Source organism: Glycine soja, chromosome 14, assembly GCF_004193775.1.
Source record: "Glycine soja cultivar W05 chromosome 14, ASM419377v2, whole genome shotgun sequence".
NCBI classification, from domain to species: Eukaryota; Viridiplantae; Streptophyta; class Magnoliopsida; order Fabales; family Fabaceae; genus Glycine; species Glycine soja.
The window spans coordinates 536,387-557,374 of record NC_041015.1 but is presented as its reverse complement, the minus strand read 5'-3'; the positions used below and the strand labels follow the sequence as shown (position 1 = coordinate 557,374).

The 20,988-nt window shown below is 32.9% G+C and overlaps 3 protein-coding genes across 4 annotated transcripts; all 3 read left to right on the top strand.

Moving 5' to 3' along the window:
- The first annotated feature begins 788 nt into the window (after positions 1-788).
- Positions 789-2,647, top strand: LOC114385015 (splicing factor ESS-2 homolog). Its single transcript, XM_028344941.1, has one exon. The coding sequence runs from the start codon at positions 970-972 to the stop codon at positions 2,470-2,472; it is 1,503 nt and encodes a 500-aa protein (XP_028200742.1). The 5' UTR covers positions 789-969; the 3' UTR covers positions 2,473-2,647.
- Positions 2,648-4,134: 1,487 nt separating this feature from the next.
- LOC114384341 (probable serine/threonine-protein kinase WNK11) lies at positions 4,135-7,099 on the top strand. 2 transcript variants are annotated; one of them, XM_028344001.1, is made up of 3 exons: positions 4,135-5,010; positions 5,390-5,914; positions 6,473-7,099. In XM_028344001.1, exons 2-3 carry the CDS (start codon positions 5,411-5,413, stop codon positions 6,860-6,862), a joined length of 894 nt encoding a protein of 297 aa, XP_028199802.1. In that variant the 5' UTR covers positions 4,135-5,010; positions 5,390-5,410; the 3' UTR covers positions 6,863-7,099. The 2 variants fall into 2 exon arrangements, with proteins under 2 accessions (XP_028199802.1, XP_028199801.1); XM_028344000.1 differs by having other exon boundaries at positions 5,387-5,914.
- A 5,558-nt stretch (positions 7,100-12,657) lies between these two features.
- LOC114384543 (BTB/POZ domain-containing protein At5g48130-like) lies at positions 12,658-15,468 on the top strand. The gene is made up of 4 exons (XM_028344234.1): positions 12,658-12,941; positions 13,029-13,098; positions 13,191-14,345; positions 14,701-15,468. The coding sequence occupies exons 1-4, from the start codon at positions 12,847-12,849 to the stop codon at positions 15,391-15,393; spliced, it is 2,013 nt and encodes a 670-aa protein (XP_028200035.1). The 5' UTR covers positions 12,658-12,846; the 3' UTR covers positions 15,394-15,468.
- The last annotated feature ends 5,520 nt before the right edge of the window (positions 15,469-20,988 follow it).

The window sequence follows — 20,988 nt, the reverse complement described above, 5'->3', positions numbered from 1 at the left end:
AAGTCAAATTGTGACTCTTTGTGAGGTCTGTGAGCAAGACTTCAAATGTCGCGCATGGTTGGACTAGGTAAGTAGATGATTTGTCATCTAACATCTACAATTAGATCGAACGAAGACAAGCAACATAAATATCACTCGAATGGTGCATTTCATTGGAAGATTATTATAATTGACCTGTCTCGTCCAACCAACCAGACACTATTGGTCTTTATTCTTCTCCTTTGTAAAAAAACGCACTATTGTCAATGGTAGCAAGCCGATTGTTGTTGTTAGGTGATGTGATAATTTCAACTGGGTAGAGAGGTTATGAAAGAGATGAAAGTGGGAGCGAGACAATGATCTTTTTGGATTGACAATAAGAGACAAAACGACGGAAGGAGAATGAATCCTTATCCATTGTGATTAAGAGTAATTGGTGAATGAATTATTATCATTATTAAATTGAATGAAGAGAATAATATTACTAATAATATAAGAGTGAAGGTTCTTTATATTAAGTTCTTTATATTTTATAGTTTTTGTCTTGATCGTTATGCCCTTCTAATAATAAAAAGAAAAATAAGGGATAAGTTTTTTTAAAAAATAAATCTTAATAAAGAAATTAGAATAACTTGTTCTTTTTTATATTAAAAAATATTTATTATAATTTTAATTATATATAAAAATATTTATTTTATGTACCTAAAATATTAATTTTATAAAGAAACGTGTATTTAGGAAAAAAATAAAATTATTTTATATAAACACTAACTTTTATTGTGAAGATAAAGAAGATAAATACTTATTTATAAAACGAAAAAACACGGTTTGGGAGAAAATCTGTTCAAGTTCCAATCTCGCTTCGTTTTCGTGTTGAACCTGAAAGAGAATCTTCTCCCCATCAAACTCTAACCCTAACTCACAGATTTGAGTTTTGATCACAAGAATTCAATCAATCAATTAATCAATCTTTCTCTTCACCCTGAGAAAATGCTTCAATCTCCAGGGCACTCGCCGCTCCACATCTCGTCGCCGTCCCCTTCAATTTCCCAGGAATCGGCGCAAAACCCTAACGATCCACCATCATCATCGTGTGCGAAGCACCCTGCGGTGCTGGACGAGGACACGTACGTTGAGGCGTTGGAGAAGATCATCGAGCGCGACTACTTCCCCGACATCTCCAAGCTCCGCGACCGCCTCGATTGGCTCGAAGCCATCAAAACCGGCGACCCCGTCGTCATTCGCGAGGCCCAATTGAAGATCCTCGAACGCCGCGCCGGCACAGCAAAGGTAACCAATCACAATGACACTTCTAGAACAACCTCCCACACACCCGGTTCCACATTCGTTAGAAATTTCACACCTCTCGATGAGTTCGACGGAAAACCCTCTCAAACCCCCCGTGCACCGGCTCCCGAGGCTAAAGAGGGGGAGAATAACGATGGTGGGGTTGATACTTCGCTTGGCCTCGATCAATTTATGAGGAGGTACACGAGTGAGGACAATCATAGTTTTTCGAAGATTCTAGAGAAAGTGAATAAGAAGAGGAAAGAAAGGTTTGGGTATTTGAATGAGGATGTGCAGGGTATTGAGGACGTGAAGAGGGATAGGATTACTGATGGTTATGGAACCTCATATCAGCCTCCGAGTACCCTTGAAGGGTGGAATTACACTGCCAAGAATTTGTTGATGTATCATCCTGCTGATCGGGGTGAGGTCCCTTTGACCGAGGAGGAAAGAGCGCATAGAATTAAAGCCGCCACGAAGGAGATCAATCGCGGGAACACTAGGTTTCATGGTAAAATGATGGATTCTAGGCCCAAAGATGATGGAACTGTTGAGGTGCTTTATACGCCAGTTGGTGGTGCAACGCCGGCGCCTATGTCTCTTAGAGAAGGGGATAAGTTAAAGAAGTATGATTTGGAGGATTTGAGGAAGACTCCGAATCCGTTTTATTTAGAATCAAGGAAGAAAGCTGAGAATGGTTATAGCTTTGTTAAGACACCGTCCCCTGCTCCGGGTGTTGATGAATCCCCGTTCATTACTTGGGGAGAAATTGAGGGGACTCCGCTGAGGTTGGATCTGGAAGATACGCCACTTGATATTGGTGGTAGTGCTGATGGACCTCATTATAAGATTCCTTCTGCGCCGGCAAGAGATTCAAAGGCACACTCTCTTTCAAGGGAGGCTGCACGCAAGATAAGGGAGAGGTCAAAAATGTTTCATAAGCCCCCGTTGGCATCACCAGTTAGAGGGGGGAGTGCCAGTCCAAGCATGCGGACACTGTCTCCTGCAGCTCAGAAGTTTGTGAGGAATGCGTTTGCCAAGTCCTCGTCTTCTGTTGATGAAACACTTCGAGCAAGTTACCGCGGTTCTACTCCTGCTTTGGCTACTCCTAGAAGTGTTAGTAGAAGTGTGTCAAGGTTTGGTCGTGATGGGAGCTTGGCTTCCAGGTCTCCATCTGTTAGAGAGGGCTCCAATCCTCCCTTGTGATATGTTGTAACATATTTTGAAACAATGATGTGCTGTATGTCTCCCCCTCCCCCTTGATGACGCGTTAAAGTTGTACCACCATATAAATTTGGAGAGAAAAAAAATAAACTTTGTTTGCTGAATTTTGTAACCTCGGCTTAGATTGTTAATTCTTGTAGTTATAGTCTTGCTCATTGATTACTGGTCTTCTATGCGCAAAATCTTCTTGATAGAAGTTCTTCAGGCAATTCCTCTATGCCAAAGGCATGGTTGTATATTGGATTAATTACGAAGTTACTATCTCACTTTTCTGCCTATTTGATAGTTTTTTTTTATGCGTCTATGTGATAGGTTTTGTTCTTATTGAATAGTTTCTTCTTCACGTTTCTTTTTGCATAAAAAAAAGTAGCTTCTTTCTGGTTTCACCATACATCTTTGCAGTTGCCATTCATGTAGCCAAATCTCACACGAAACTGATGAATCGGTGTGAATGGCAGTTTGATGCTTATTTTTATGGTATGGCCTTTTAGAGTAATTATCAGATAAAGGGTATGATCGTGCAAGAATTGAGCCTGCATGTGATGTATGTACATTGTACAGATCCCTTTTCAGTTCTTCAATTGCATTTACTTGCTCTAAATAAAATAAACGATTAATAGTACAAAGGGAAGGTTGTTTCCATAGGAGGGGGAAGACGTCCTAGATTAGGGGTGTTTTACAATGGTGAAGGGACAAGTTTGTTTGGTAAAGAAAGCCATGGGAGCCATTGATTGTGAGAGAGGCCTGAGGTGTGTTCCACTGATCCAGTCAGTAACTTGTTCGGGGTCATTGTTGCTGAAAAGATAGTCCCCATTGATTTATCCTTATATGTAGTTTGCGGGATTGTGGTTGTAGTCTTCGAAAAGCATTAAACTTTAAACACACCATGAGAGACTCGCAAGACATTCACTGGGGATTACTTGTGATAACATGGTCCAGAAACAGAACTAGAGTTTCAATGAATCTAAATATTTCGAATTGAAGCATTAGACTAATAGACATGTCGTCGTCAGCAAGTTGCTATAGCTTGTCAAATACATTGATGAACATCTTTGTCAATTGATCCCTGATAAATCATATTAGAGCCATATAATAGCAGCGCGTGCCGGGAGGAGTATGCCAGAATCAACAATGAAACGATAATGACGTAATAATCATATTCAAACCAATTTTTAAGTTTTGCTAAAGGCTACACCAATAGTTACAGTACGCATAGGACGAATGGTATTTGCGAGCAGTTTATTTGAAAGTATCATGAAAAAGGTGATGTTGTTGAAAGGCCTACTGTGTATTCCATTGACAAAGTCAATTACTCGTTTGTGGTTATTGTTGCTGAAAAGATAAGCTCTATTGATCAACTCATCTGAGTTGCTTGTTTATTTTTACGTTGTTTGTGGGTGCGTAGTCTTTCAAGAGTATTAACAAACACGCCCTGATAAACTCACAAGACTACAATGTTGCTCTATAATAAAAAGGAGAAGAATTTCAATGGATCTAAACGTTTCAGATTGAAGCATTTGACAATTAGACATGTCGTCATCAAGGTGTTATAGCTGTTGAATACATTGATGCAATTTTCATGTCAATTGGTCCCCCAATATAGCCTTTTATTAGAGCCATAACGTACACGTACCCCGTGTCATAATATGGAAATGAAAGAATCTGGAGTAATTAATGAACAAAATATTGCAGAATCAAAAGTAGCTTTAGTATATGGTCAAATGAATGAATCGCCGGGGGAGCTTGTATGAGAGTTGGTTTAACTGTCCTGATTATGGCAGGATATTTTTGAGATTTCAATGAACAAGATATGCTTCTATTTATCGATAATATCTTTCGCTTCGTCCAAGCAGGATCTGAAGTATTTGTTTTATTGGGTTGAATGCTCTCTGCTGTGGGTTATCAACCCACTCTTGATACTGAAATGAGATCTTTATAAGAAAGAATCACTTCTACTAAAGAGGGGTCCATAACTTCTACTCAAGCCGTTTATGTACCTACAGAAGATTTAACCGATCCTGCCTTGTTACGACATTTGCACATGTAGATGCTACTAGTGTACTATCAAGAGGATTAGCGCCTAAAGGTAATATTGAAAAATTCATATTTCAGTTAAAGGGGTGGGGTTGTTGAAGACAATATTGGAAAATTCAGATTTCAGATAATACAGTAAGAGCGAGTGTTGGTAATGGTGGTTGAGCATGGGCACGGGCTTTGCCTGAAACTTTAATGTTTCGCCATTCTTCCCGTGAACGTAACAAACAAGTTCAGAATCCAGATCCAGTGATTCCCATTATATTACGATTTTGCGTCATGGCAAGGATCTCAAAAGTATTACTAAAAAATTAAAAATTAAAAAAAGTAAACGGAAAAGGAGATTGTGTTGTGTACCTCAACATTTGCCATCTCATTCAACAACTCAATCTCCCTTCCCTTGCTTATTTATTCTCTACACTTACGCGTAGGGTCTCAAATATTTGAGGTCTCAGATTCCCAATTCTCCGTTCGCCACCTGTTAAGGTAATAAGCTTTTCTTCTTACGCATAGATTTTCACTATTGTACTTACTGCTTCATGCACAATCATATCAGAAATTGTACAAAAAAAAGTACTATAAGTTAAGATCATTGATGTGATGATGAACCGACACAGAGCGAAAAAGTAGGGTTATAGAAAATTATTGAACGAGTAATCAGTAATGTATTAATTCAGTTTCATAAATTCCTTTTCAGTTAGTTTAGTTAAGCTCAACATGTGTTTTTTTTTTTTTTACCAGAAAATGTTAGTTGTTAATTGTTGGCGGAGATAATCGAATTCACGACCTTTTCCTTCCTTCCTTCTCCTTTTACCATTAAGTTAATCTTATAACTCTGCTCAATATGTGTTGTGTTGCATAGAAGATAGAGAGAGAGAGATTGAAAATGCCTGCAGAGAAGTCCAACAGTTGCGATAGCGAAGTGGAAGCGTTCGTGGAGGTTGATCCAACGGGGAGGTTCGGGCGTTACAGCGATCTTCTTGGTTGCGGAGCAGTGAAGAAGGTATACAGTGCGTTTGATCAAGAGGAAGGAATCGAGGTGGCGTGGAATCAGGTTCGGCTGAGGAACTTCAGCGAAGACCCTGTTCTCATCAATCGCCTTCACTCTGAAGTTGAGTTGCTCAGAACCCTCAGCAACAAGTACATCATCGTCTGTTACAGCGTGTGGAAGGACGAGGAGCGCCACAATATCAATTTCATCACTGAGGTCTGCACCTCCGGGAACCTCAGGGATTACCGCAAGAAGCACCGCCACGTCTCCATTAAGGTCTTCAAGAAATGGTCCAAACAGGTCCTTGAGGGATTGGAGTATCTTCATACGCATAACCCCTGCATCATTCACAGGGACCTCAATTGCAGCAACATCTTTGTCAACGGCAACATTGGCCAGGTTAATGATTGCTTTGCTTTTATTAATTAGTATTTCTCATGCTATTGATGATTGATGAAGAAATGAAACCACAGTCATGCCAACATATATATGCAGTTCTCTTCTTTTTAAGCAATGGACTGTTTGATAGGATTAGGTGGTTCAAAGAAAATGCAGTTTTGTTTACGATGAATTAGCCTATGCAGTTATGCATAACTTAAAAATCAGTTGTTGGAGAAGCGAAGAGAAGAGAGCTTCTACAAATTACAAATTTGCTTATGCACAAGCTAAGTTTTGCATTGCTAGCTTGCATTTTGAAAACTTAAGGTGTATCTAGTTTCTATTTCCATAATTTGTTTTTAGTTTTTGAAAATGGAATTAAACAAGGTTACTCATATAGTTGTTGGAGGGTGATGCAAGACACAAAAAAAGTGTAGAATTGAAGAAGAGTTTGAACAAAGTGAAAAACATCTCTTAATTATTTCTGCTTTCTGGTATTCTGGAAATAATTTTCAAAATTTGGATGAGAAATTGATTACTAAATAAATACCCTTGGTTTTTTACCTTGGCATTTTGTAGGTGAAAATTGGTGATCTTGGATTGGCTGCAATAGTGGGACGTAACCATGCAGCACATTCAATCTTAGGGACACCAGAGTACATGGCACCCGAACTGTACGAGGAAGACTACACTGAGATGGTGGACATATATTCTTTTGGAATGTGTTTGCTTGAAATGGTAACAACGGAAATACCCTACAGTGAATGTGACAGTGTGGCCAAGATATACAAAAAGGTCACGATGGGAATCAAGCCTGAGGCCTTGAGCAAAGTCACAGATCCTGAGGTGAAGGAATTCATTGAGAAGTGCATAGCACAGCCAAGGGCAAGACCTTCAGCCACAGATCTCCTTAAGGATCCTTTCTTTTATGAACTCAACAATGATGAAGAATCAACGCCAATCAATTGAATAACTTCATTCACACGTATTCAGAGTTCATTGTTTGACCCTTTAGTCCAACTACTTTTTACTTCCAAGTATATTTGTATCCCACAGGCCACAACTAATTGTTGATCAGTACATGAGTTTCCACTCCAGTTTCACTATATCAGTGATGTACATAACTTCCACAGTGGACTGAACAATAGATGACACTGTTTGGAGAAAATGCCAATCCACTTGTAGATTTTCCAGCTGCTTCCCTCATTTATTTCTGGCATATTCTGTTTTACTTGCTTCAACAGTGAAACCGTTAGGACTAGGGAGGGCTTCCTTAAAATTGGTTGCATCATCTTGCTAATCTTAAGCTGAAACCAACAAACTTAAGATTAACCATCAAATTTAGATGCTTATCTCTGCAACTACATTCTTTTGTGTCCACCTAAAGTGAGCTTTCAAAATTAGCCCGGCCCAATGGGTTAGGCCGATGGGCTTTTTATTTTGAGGTTCAGAAACAATAAGGTCAATTTGACCCGACACAATAGACCAAACGGGTTTGCAAACTATGTTTTTTAAGCCCCAAAACTAAAAACTAACATGTGATAGGATGAATATAAGTTTTTTTTTTTGGTCCGCGATATTAGGATGAATAAGTTATAATGGATGGTCGATCTATAGATATATATAGGTTGATTTAGGATTATAGGTAAATGACAGTTTTCTTAATTAGCAAGTAATTTATGGTTTCATTTTCAGTTGAATTTTGAGAAGTGTATTCAGAACATGTGAGATTTAATAGAAAATGTGACAAGAAAGGAAAACTCTTTCTTAAATGCACAATTTCATCATATTTTAATAATAATAATAATAATATTGTTTCTATCTATTATATACTTTTTTAAAATTAAACTGCGCCATTTAATGGGTGAAAAACTTTTCTTTTAAATTTACATAGCAAACTAATCAATCATGTTTAGAATCACAATCAATTTTTTTTTTCATTTTGGATAGAAGTATTTGTTACTTATATATTTCCCATTTTTATAAAATAAAAAGTTATATTCGTTTTCTATAACCATAATAAACTTAACAAAATATATCATTTTTATTCGTTTTCTCTAGCTCTGCTTGCTCCTTATTTCTCATTTCCTGAAATGAATAACTTCTACTTTACTCATTAAATGAATCGAGTCATTATTTCCTTTGAACTAAGCAGCAACAATACTACATATAAATTAGGCTATACAAATTTCAACGAGTATTTTATGAATTAAATAATAAACAAAAAGCATAAAAATATAGAAAGAAAAGTGAAGTCATACTTTTTAATAAATTATTTACTGAAATTTATTGAAACTCATAAATGAGTAAAAGTTATTAAATATTTACTAAAATTTATTGAAACTCATAAATTTATGAGTAAAAGTTATTAAATTAAAACGTAATTAATAACTTAATTTATGATTTATTTAAAGTATATGAACAAATAATTTTCTTTAAATGTGAGATAAATTTTCCATAGATTTCTTCGAACCTGATAAAATTCAAGGGGAAATGGGGTTGGATTTCATGTTTCACCCCATCTTTTATAAACTCAAAACCAAACTTTCCCATCTTTTGTGGGAACCGGATGAAAATAGGCAAACTCGCATTTAATCATTGTTATCCCTAATTTTGCTATAAGTAGATGAATTGTTTGGAATTTTCATTTTCCAATGGAATAAGTGAGCTTTAAAAAGAAAAAAAAAAGTAAAAATAAGAGAAGAGAAGACATATATTAGTAATCTCTAAAGTATTCAAAGCATGTTTTTTTTTCTTCGAATTTAAAGATCCCTCCATAAAAAATAAAAAAATTTAGAGAATTCCGCAGTGTTGACATTAAGAAGCACAAATCTGCTATACAAAGATTTGGTAACAGCATCATATTCGTATTCCTTGGTAGTTTACTATTGCAAATGATAAAGCCTTCCTTAGGCGGCGTGTCAATGGTTCACTGTCTAAGAGATGTATATTACTATATTAGAAAAGAAAAATATCAAACATATTTTTCTTTTATAAAATCAGCAAAGCAGTGTTATTAATGGAAGTCGATACCAGAAGTACCAAACTTACAAATAGAGAGATTATTTTATATTTATATCTTCATTGATATAAATATTATATAACCAATATAAAAAGAAAATATAAATATTATCAAACATATATCTAAAAAATAGAGTGTATAAAAAGAAAGAAGAGAGATAAAAAAAGAAATGGAGAAAAATGTATCAAACGATACAATAGAAAAAAAAAAGAGTAAGTGTATATTTCGATTAAAATTTGTAAGATTAAATTTGAGTTAAATTTAAGTTTATAGAAACAACTCAAGTCAAGTTTTGTTATTACAAAACTTAATTTCTAAGCAAAATTTTAATGTGTAATCATATTTTTGAAACTAATCAAACATATATATTATGAAACTGAGTTACTCTTCGATAGTAGGCTTAGCACCCAAAAATATTTTTTGAACCGTTAATCAAACATGCTCTAAAGAGACAAGAAGAAAAATGAAATGAAAATGTAACAGAAAATACAGTAAATGCATGACGATAAATGCTCACAAAAAAAAAAAAAATATGCATGACGGTAAGTCGGTAATAAGCCTATTAGAAAAATTCCACTTCTGCATATGTATTGGCAACTTCGATCAATGATTACTTGATTTCTACGAATAGAAAACTAATACAGCTGCATCAAATTCCTGTGGGATTTTGCTAGCCAGTCTCTTGATGTAAGACTCAATTATAAAAAATAAAAAAAAAAGCCATTACGGTATAAAAAAACGTACACCTTAAGAATCACATGCAAAAACAATATTTTTTTTAATAGAAGGTTACGTATCGCAAAATCCGGAAGCCGAATGTCATTAAGAAATTTTAATAAAATGATGTGTAGCTTCTACAAAAAATATGTGTAAAATATTGGTGATAAATTATGTTACAGTTAGAGTTTAATTACAAAAATGTATGAAAAGAATACTGTGTTAGTTATTATGTTTGGCAAATCCATCTTATTAGCTAATTTAAAATTAAAATCTATTTTAAAGCTGAAAGATTATAAATAAACTTATTGAATTAAAAGTATTTGACAAAATTAATTATAAAAGTAATTAATAACTAATAACATAAAAATGTATTTATGTAACTTTTGTTTTTGTTTAATTTAGAGTTCATAGCCTAATAATTTAGAGAACACAAGATTCCCTTCATTTAACTAGAAGACTCGTGAGAGGCATCTGATTTCTAGTCTTATAGGATGGTAATTAAGAAACATCTGTGATAAGACTTTTTTTTCTGCGTTATAAAGGACGATTGAACTTTTACTACTTTGATTGATTGTAACTTTCTTTTACTTATTTAGTTAACTGTGTATTTTTTGTATGATAATTATGCATAAGGTAATTAAAATATTTCTTGAGTACAAGAAAAATGTTAGAATTAAAATATATCAATTACAAGTAAATTATTGGTTTGCACTATAAAAACCATGCAAGCATCGCCTGGTATCCCCATTTTGTGTATGAGCTCATTTTTTGTTTTTCTTTTCTTTTTTCTATTATACCCTCTTTCTTTTTATTCTATCTCTTTCTCATTTTCTCTATCTACTGGTCACTTTCTAGTTGCACTTATATTCAAGGATGAGATAGTAACTAATCTAAATCATCATCTTAACCCAACTAACTACTTTCTAACTAATTAGCTATCTCCAACACCCTCCCAAGTTGGTAGTTGTTTATTAACATTTACAGCTTGAGATAAATACTAGAAACCGAAATAACGTAGTCAGAAGGATGGAAGAAAGAAGAGGGGAGAATGGTGAGTTCACCTCAAATCTGCAGGAGGCAAAACAATTTAACAACTTTATTGAAGGGATGATGCTTGTGGAACCACCATTTGCTGGTAGAATGTATACTTGGTTCAGATGGGGGTGGGCGCTTGTAGTAAGCTAGACAAATTTCTTCTTTCTCTTGTCTGGATGCATGGCATCTGAGGGTGAATGGATTTATGCCTGTTAGAGGGTTCAAAGACTTTGTTAAGGAGAGGTATAATCAGGGTTGGCCCAAGGGTAAGATATTCAGCCTTAATAATTTTTTTACTATTAACATATATATATTAGACGTATGCGTTATTAAGAGCCGTCACACTCAGTGATAATATTCTACGTGTTGCTATGCGTGAGGTCCTGTGGTGCAAGCTTGGAGATCCTTTGTCTTGAAAGAGAAGCTCAATAGATTGAAAGCATACATAAAGGTGTGGAGCAAAGAGAATTATGATGATCTGGAGGGGACGTGCAATGAATGTCGTGCTCGAATTGAATCGCTGGACCTCAAGGCAGAACAACAAGGTCTGTCTGAGGAGGATGTCTTGGAGAAGGGAGTGTAGATGGGAAAACTTACCAAGTAACAAGTGGAAGATAAATACTTTCTTAACCCACTTGACAGAAACAATCAACATCTTCAACCACTGAGAGAGAGATATTAACCATTCTAAGTAGAAGCCGTATCGTATGTTTAATCATTATTGAACATGTATCTGAAAAATGAGAATGCACATATATATGTAAACGATCAAGAATCATGAAGAAAAGCTACAATGGACTTTGAAAATTTTAGAATTACATGTTTACTCAAATATTCTCTACAATATAAATATAAATTTAATAAAACACAACATAAATCATGTTATTACTAAATAAGATAAAATCCAAAAAAAGAAATTCAATTTTGCAACGCATCACGTACTTTTCAAAGAGTGGGGAAAAGTAAAATATTGGATCCAGGGTTCCGTGGTTGAAAGGGAAGCAAAACCCAATAACCAAAGCACCCCAATTTGAGTAGCCGTGCCGTCTTGGGCGTTAGGCATACGGCACATAAAGGAACCGCAAAACTTCACATGCACTTCACCATCTTCTTTTCCTTTGCAATATTTTAAACCTATCATTTCCTTAATTGCCTATTTATTTCATTTCATACCCCTGCATTTCTTTTTTCCCAATACACCCAAATTGTTCTTTTATGAAAACCTATACCAAATCCAACGTAACTTGTGTAAACTGTTTGGTCCCACCATTTCCCCAAATGCCTCATCAGCCATCAATTAAGGTCCTATACGTTGACAAAGACAATCGAGACTAAAAGTTTCAGCCGTTGGATAAGTTATACTTAAATACTAAAATCATTACAATGACACTAGTTAAGCAAATAAACAAAAAAAATAGTTAAAAAATACAAAACACATATTCAAATGATTAAAAATATTTAATAAAATATAAACTAATTTCTATCCTATTTTAGTCTAATAATATCATTGTAGGACTAAGGGATCTAGCTCACTTAATTAAACAAAGTGTTAAGTGTTGTAAATCTCTTTCCTCTTTTTGATTTCCAATGATAAAAAAGTACTATTATAAGTGATAATATTTTCTCTTTAAATAATATTTAATATAACTACATATATAAAACGGAAATTCTAAATAATTTATCAAACTGAAATAGTTTCATACTAATTGATTCATCCACTAAGTATTAACTAATTAATTTGATGGCTGGTTAACATAATACTCATGAATTTTAGGATTAGGGTTTTATGGTTGCACATACATAAACTTAAAGTGCAAGATTGAGATGTTAGGATGCATGAAAAGTCACCCTATTCTATTGGCCGAGGCCGCCAAGTTGTAGACCGAGAATTCAAGTTCCCAACATTCGAGAACGTTTTTGAAGCCTTAAAATTTGGAGTTCGAGTTTCACTCGTGTGCATGTTGACTTTGACTACAGCAAGGTAAGTACTAGTACAAATTCAGCAAGAATATGTTGGGGACAAACTCCTCAAATCTCACTTCACCACACTACTTTTCTTTCCTTAACATCAGAACCCTGCTGCTCTAGTTCCTTACCAGATAAGGATTCAGAATCATATGCATTCGTTTAGTCACAGTTAGAATAAGTAGCATCCATTGTCAGAAGTAGCACTAACATGGAGGTTGTGAGTCCAAAAGATTATTCTGTTGCTTCTAGTCCTTACTCTTCACCTAACATTGGAGCCTTGCTCAAGATCAAGGTCATCACATGGTAATATATACATGTCATTGATCATTCATTCCATTTCCACGCGTGTTTATATGTCTGAAGTTTTTCTCATGCGATTTTTTGTCACAGGAGCCAACAAACAGGTTTACCTGTTTCTGTCCGTGTTCGAGTTAAAGACAAGATATTCAGCCTGCATAAAGTAAGTTTAGACACAATTGGAATCCAAGAATGTTTCACATAGCTTACTAGTAACTGCCTTAATTATTTATTTGCATGTCGTGTTTATTGCAGTTTCCTTTGACTTCAAAGAGTGGATACTTCAAGAAGAGATTAAACGATGCATCTGACGTTGAGCTTCCGGAAACATTCCCTGGAGGACCAGAAACCTTTGAGATGATTGCCATGTTCGTTTATGGATCCTCCACATTGATTGATCCTTTTAACGTTGTGGCCCTTAGGTGTGCAGCAGAGTTTCTTGAAATGACTGAAGATCACTGTTCGGGCAACCTTTGTGAACGGTTTGATCTTTATCTGAATCAAGTTGTGTTGCAAAGTTGGGATGACACCCTTATTGCACTTCAAAGGTGTCAGATGCTGCTTCCTTGGTCTGAAGATCTGTTAATAGTGAGTCGCTGCATTGAATCTCTTGCCTTCATGGCATGCATGGAGGTGCTTGATCCAGAAAGGAGGAGAGACACTCCTGTTGTGACAGTGGAAGAGTTGGCTTCCCAAGATTGGAGCTGTGAAATAATCAAGGATGATGCTGTGAGCCAAGACCTGTGGATGAGGGATCTGATTGCTCTACCCTTTGGCTTTTTCAAAAGGGTTATAGGGTCTTTGAGGAAACAAGGAATGAAGGAGAAGTATGTGAGTCCCATCATTGTTTTCTATGCAAACAAATGGGTGCTCTCTAAAAAGACACGCCAATTTTGGGAGAGTTCCTGTGACAAGATTGGGGAGGGTGGCATGAATAGCAAAGCTTCTGTGATTCTACAAGGTGTTGTTGATCTTCTTCCAGTGGGTGATAAGGCTAGGAAAGTGATTCCAGTGGGGTTTTATTTTGCCTTGCTTTCTAGATCTCTTGAGTTGGGGTTGACGACTGAAAGCAAGGCAAAGTTACAAGACCAAATTACATCACTTTTGCACTTTTCTCAAGTGGAGAATTTTCTTCTTCCAGAAAGTGGAGCAAAGTTAATGTCCTCTAGCATGGAGTTGGTGACTATGGAAAGCATAATTTCAGCATATGTAGCATCTAGCTCACGTGTAAACCATACCCCAGAAGCCAGCAATTACAGGGTTGCGGAGTTGTGGGATGCATATTTATTCAATATAGCTGCAGATCCAGATATGGGGCCAAAGAGATTCATGGAACTCATTGAAAGGGTACCACCATCTTATAGACAGAATCATTACCCCCTTTACAAAACAATCAACAGCTTTCTCAAGGTAAGCAAGCATTCAGCATTCCTCAAAAGCTTCTTAAAAAAGTAGGACTCATCAATTAAACTACATTAGTTGATTACACATGCTTTCATGCCAATAATACTATCTGTTTAGGAACTGAACACTACAATGAATGTTCAGGATTCTACCTTGTGGTCTAACTGAATAATTAACTAGAATGACAGAATAATCATGGTCCTTAGAATAAGAGAAATAATGAGTAAATACTATTTACAAGCTTAGCAAAAGTTGATCATAGCTCATTTCCCAACTTATGTCAAAGACCAATCATTAAAAAAGAACAATACCATTTCAACTTTAACATATTTCGCTTTTTTCTTTCTTTTTCTTACTGTAGACACATTCAGGTATTTCCCAAGATGATAAGGGAGCAGTGTGCAAGTATCTGGACTGTCAAAGGTTATCACAAGAGGCATGCATTGAAGCTGTTCAAGACGAATTGATGCCTCTACGTCTAATTGTCCAAGCACTTTTTGTTCAACAACTCAATACACACAAAGCCTTCAAGGAATGCTCAGATTCATTTAGATATGCACATTGTGGAGACATGTCAGGAAGCCTATCAAGCTCTAGGTATCCATATTCTGCAAGTCAGAATCTAGGAGAGAGCCCATACACTGATGGACCTGAGCTCAGTAGCAGGCCATTGAGCTTCCTGCTGCAGAAAGACAATGTGATGCAGAATTTCAAGTTCTCAACTACAGAATATGAGTCAACAAGCTTCAGAATCCAAAATCTTGAACAAGAACTCATGTCCTTGAAAAGAAGCCTTCAATTGCACAACATTGTTACAAAAGCAGAACCAAATTTGATCAAAAGCCAGAAGATGAAGCCGTGTGGCATAGAAACTCGATCACTGAGCAAAAGGAGCAACCCAATTGGACAAGCGACTAGTTGCATCAGTTCTGTAAACTTTGCTTCACAAAGAAGATATGCAAACAGGCTACTCAAGGTCTTTCGCCGCATAACTTTGTTTGGAAGTCGGAAACTGAAGAGAAAACCGGGAACTCCTAGTCAATTGTCCAAGTAAATGTAGCATAAGAACTTTACTATTGATGCGTATGAATATGGATACGAATAAAACCATGGAGAGTTGGAGACTCAATTCTCTTTTTCCTTTTATCACATTTCATTGAAAATAATAAGTAAACAGGAAAAGAGGGAGTGAGAGAAAGAAAGAAAAGGAATAAAACAAACAAAATGCTAATGGGCATTTAATAGGCTAATATACTTCATTAACATTCATAACATATATGTCCATTAAAATTATATAAAGGATAAGGTTGTAGATATTAAACTTTGAAGAGCTGACAAAAAAGATTGGGGTTCAGATGGCTTCGACTTGTCATATTTGAGTACAAAACACTATTGGTTTAACTTGACATGATAGGATCATGAAGAAACTCTGCTATTATATGTATATAATATATGTATATAATATATATATATATATATATATATATATATATATATATATATATATATAAGAAGATTGACATAACTAGGCCATGTGAAATTCCACAAAACTTGCAGCTCCATTGCAAGATTTGCATCTTGGACAATGGCACAGTGATGGTAGCTGACATTGACAGGCATGCAGGCATCAACCCACTAATCAGTTTTGTCTGTCTTTTTGTCTTCCTCAAAGTAAAGAAGGCACATTTGTAACATAATTCACTACTGGCTGTCAACTTAGTTACAGTATCAACAATTGGTGATGTGAAGCACTGAACCAAAAGCTTCTCCTGAATGGTTTAATCACCCACCAGTAAGATTAGCATATCTGAATAGAAAACACTAGTAGTTAGAGTACAATGGGTAAACATTATAGAACCATAAATATCACTTCATTATGAAACGGTGCATTAATTACTGCATTATAGCCAAAAAGTTAAAAGCAACAAACTTCATTCATAGTGTACTTTCAGTAACTCCCATATTTGGCCCAACCAATTTATTGATCCCTTTTGAGATTTTTTTTATATATAATATTGCCCTTAAGTCGCACCTCCTTACCCATAATTATATAGTCAATGCTATCTCTCTAACATGTCAGTCGATGGCAAGGGTAACCAATGATGGACTTGTAACTTTTGAAAGAATAGTTCCTTTCTATTATTCCACCTTGCAAGCTTCATGATTGAACCGAAAACACAGGCATCAAACAAATAAAAGCTACATTCTACGCATTTTTTTTAATGCTGATGAATACTTTTTGTGAGTTTTCTCGCTTTAAGGTAATCTCAGTTTCTTTTTTGTTTATTACATATTCTTATATTCTTGGTGTAAGAGACAGATTCCTTGTGATTTACAGGTTAGGTCCTCCTTACAAATATGTTAATCTCAATTGGTGGTCACCGTTTATTTTGATCACTGCAACTTATTATCTTTTGAATCTATAGACGAAAAAAAATCCTTATGACATGTGAACTGTGATTAGCATATATGAAATGAATATCATCTTTTCACTCTACAAAAATATCACCCTTTTGTATTACAAGAAAGTCAACTAGACAATTGCAGGGGAACGTTCGCACTACCTTTATTATCACTTTTTTTTTTCTTTCTCGAAGCTAAAATATACATTGTTTATGTTTTAAAACAATGATTGAAGAAAATAAAAATGGAAAAAAAATCATGTTGTTGCAAGATAAAAGTAGAAGAAAATGAAAACGCATTCAATAATAAAACAATAGTAAAAAAAGAATCCTTATTTTTTTGGTTACAAAAAAAAAAGAATCCTTATATTAAGGACATTAGAATTTTTCTTTAAGCTAGTATATCATCTTTGACCTAATTAGTTACTTGATACCTTTGAATGAATAACAAATTTAAGCTTAAAGAAATAAAGTAAGTTATGTTTTAAATTTGGTCTAAACTAAAATATTTGATACTAAAAATATTATACAAAATTTTAATTATAAAAATATTTTATGTAATATTTTATTATGCAATTCGACCTTTGACTTACTAATTCAATATTTTGACTAATCTTATTTAGATAAACTTCTTTATAAAGGATAAGTAAATAAAAAAAATATAAAATGAATGAGACTTAAGATAAAATTATCTTATGCATTTAACTTTTATAGAAATCCTCTCATTTAAGTTTTTCAAGAAATTAAAATAGGTAAGTTGATTGTAGTTGACCAAAAAAAAATTCAATCCATTTTACCTTTCTTGTTTTCATGTTTATCAAGAAGTTTATCCAAAAACAACTTAGACGAATGACTTAATAAAATTTAATACATTTCAACATTAGTTAATATCAAAGATTTTCCATTTTTATGATTAACACTCAATGCCAGTAAATAAAAAAATGAAAAAGAAAAATGAATGCGTACAAAAAGAAAAAAAAATATCTTGTTGCTAGATGAAAGGGAAAGAAGATGAAAATGCATTTAATATGAAAACAAAAGTTAAAACAATACTTTGAGATATTTTTAGTATATTAGAGTTTGTCTTTAAAGACTAATAAACCAACTTTGATATAATATGTTACTTGATATATTTGACTACAACAAATTTAAGCATAAAAAATATGATTAAATTTAGTATTATTTTTTAAAGTTAAAATTTAGTATTCACTTAAGATGTATACATGTTAATAAGTGTAATATAAAATTTTAATTGTAAAACATTTATATATTATTTTTGTTATGCAATTTGATCAACGACTTATTTATTCAATATATTTTGACTAAGTGAAATAACTCATCAAGAACCACTAGGGTTGGCCTAGACAAGAGGTTTGAGATAGTATGCATGAGGTGAGGTTATAGGATCAAATCTTAGTGCGATTATTATAAAAAAAAACTCATCAAATTTGATACATTTTATTATTTGTTAGTATTAAGAGATTTTCTTTTTCTTTATTTTTTCTGATTGATAGTCAACACAGATAAAAAAAAAACAATTGCACGTAAAAAAGAAAGATGAAAAAAAAAATCATGTTGCAGAATAAAATTAGAAGAAAATAAAAACACATTAAATAAGAAAATAATAGTTAAGAAGAACCTTTATATCAAGGATATTAGAATTTTTCTTGAAGTTAATAAACCAACTTTGACCTAATAAGTTACTTGATATATTTAAGTGAATAACAAATTTAAGCTTGAAGAAATAAAAGTAAATTATGATTTAAATTTGGTCTAATAAACTAAAATATTTGCATAGTAATAAATTTTATATAATTTATAATTATAAAAAATTTTATATTTTATTTTATTATCAATTTGACCAATGTCCTACTGATTTAATATTTTCATTAAGGTCTTATTTGGACTTTGCTATAAATATTTACAGGATAAGCAAATAAGTACATTTTTTGAGAGGGGCGATGAACTTTAAATCGACTAAACTCTAAAATGAGTATTAGTCTCATTATCGCCAAAAGGTTAAGATCTATGGCGATACCAAAGAATTCCATTGAGAAGTCAAATATCTTAATTATGGTAGTTAAAAAAATAATTCACTTCTTTTCTAAGTTAAAATTTACTAGTGAATTTAACTTTTATAATAACATTCTCTTTTAACTACTTTGAAAACTAAAGTTTACATATTGATTTTAGTTTATAGGAGTAACTCAATTCATTTTACTTTCTTTTTTTTTTTCTACAAATATTTTTTGACAACTTTATTCAAATAGAAGCTAAGTAATTTACTTAATCATATTTAATACATTTAACCATTGGTCAATACTAGAGATTTTCCAATTTTAGGATTTGTGGTCATCGGTCACCGGTTGTTGATAAGCGCCAATAAAATGAGAAGAAAATGAATGCACAAAAAAAAGAAAAATAAAAATCATAAAAGAAAGATAAAAGCATAAGAAAATTGAAATACAATTAAAAGAGAGTATATTTGATTGAGTTTTTAAATGATTTTAGAAGACCTTTCATGATAAAGAAGTACTATAGTATTTAGTCAAGATTTTCAAGTAATATAAATAAGTATTATGGTATTGAATATTACACTCATCCAATAATCTAATTTGAACTTTTTAGATTTTTTCAGACTTTCTCCAATTACACATTATATCTTTTCTTTTTGTGGAAGACAATACAAACATTGATCATTTATTTTTTCCTATCATTTAAGAATAATATTATTTACAAATATTTGCAAGATATTACTTGATTAGCTTGATAGGTATTCTTGTGAAATTAATTTTCTTGATTGATATGGTAACTAATAAGTATTCATTTGAAATAACTTGATTATTAATTCAAATTGGGGAGTCACAAGAAAGAAACAACAAAGAAAAGAGTAAAGAAAAAGAGTAATAATTAATTATTAAAGAGTGACTAGTAGATAATTTTGTTTTTTAAGTATGTGATAATGATTTGGTTCTTAACTTATATGTATGAAAAAATAAGCTATTGAGAGATATTCATTCCATAAAAGATCTCAATATCTCAAAAGATTAGTCATTGACTTTTGTTCAACCAATATCTTGATTCACATAAATTTTTTTTATTGATTTGATTTTTTTTATTTTTATTGAAATCTTATAATTTTTTGTTATATTTTTCATTGATTCTTATAATCTTCAACCTCTGTTAAAAATTCATAAGATCCTTTCAAGTTTTATATTTTCATAAATTACTTTTAATCTTATAAATCCTTGTGATGTAAATTTAAACCATCAAAATCTTGATTATAAAAGTCTTAATTTTTATTATAAGTCATTATATTTTCTTTCCTTTCAAGTTTTATATTTTCATAAATTACTTTTAATCTTATAAATCCTTATGATGTAAATTTAAACTATGAAATCTTATATAAAAGTCTTGATTTTTATCATAAGTCATTATATTCTTATATAGTCTTTTAGAATTTTCAAAAAAAAATTTAATATCAAAATAGACTTTTAATATCCCAATTCAATATATAGTTATATCAATTAAAATTTGAATTATTTTAAATTATATTTAGTATTTAAAAATACTTACTGATATATACAGATCTAGATAATAAATGCAATTAAGTAAATTCAAAAAACAATCAGACAAAAGAACAACGATCTTAGAAATTATTTTTTTTAATGATCTCAGAAATGATTTGAACATGCTTTTATTTTATTTAAAACTAGCAGGTAAAAATAAGAAGCAAAAAAAACTAGATTCCCATTTTTATTTTTCACTAATTTGAAATCAATAACAAAAGATTAATTAAGTTTTTAGTCTTCAAATTATGAGGTTTTGAATTTTTGGTCCCTAATTTATTTTTTTAAAAAATTGATCCTTCCAGAATTTGTCATTATTAAAATTAGTTTTTATTTTTAATATTCTTTATTAAATAATGAAATATCATGAACAAGAAAGACAAATTTCATTTGTATGTCACATACATATTATGCAAATTTTATTTTTATTATATTTTATATTTAAGCCCCTATGAAGGTATAACAACCAACCATCCATGACATGGTTATCAAACTCTCGAGTTAACTCGCTAACTCTTACAAGTTTACGAGTTCACCTGGGAGTTGACTTTTGAGTAAACTCTTTTTTTAATAGACTCTGGTCAAATTCTATGAACTCTAAGTAGATTTAGTAAACTCTCGAGTTTACCATCGAGTCAACGAGTTAACAAGTTAAACAAATTAGACCAAAATATAAGT

What these genes read in the sequence shown, in the direction of transcription:
- LOC114384543 (XM_028344234.1), top strand. Translation starts at nt 12,847, where the DNA reads ATGGAGGTTGTGAGTCCAAAAGATTATTCTGTTGCTTCTAGTCCTTAC. An exon ending in AAGATCAAGGTCATCACATG is followed by an intron (nt 12,942 to 13,028) that starts GTAATATATACA and finishes TTTTTGTCACAG; the next exon opens with GAGCCAACAAACAGGTTTAC. An exon ending in CAATCAACAGCTTTCTCAAG is followed by an intron (nt 14,346 to 14,700) that starts GTAAGCAAGCAT and finishes TTCTTACTGTAG; the next exon opens with ACACATTCAGGTATTTCCCA.
- LOC114384341 (XM_028344001.1), top strand. Translation starts at nt 5,411, where the DNA reads ATGCCTGCAGAGAAGTCCAACAGTTGCGATAGCGAAGTGGAAGCGTTC. An exon ending in TCAACGGCAACATTGGCCAG is followed by an intron (nt 5,915 to 6,472) that starts GTTAATGATTGC and finishes GGCATTTTGTAG; the next exon opens with GTGAAAATTGGTGATCTTGG.
- LOC114385015 (XM_028344941.1), top strand. Translation starts at nt 970, where the DNA reads ATGCTTCAATCTCCAGGGCACTCGCCGCTCCACATCTCGTCGCCGTCC.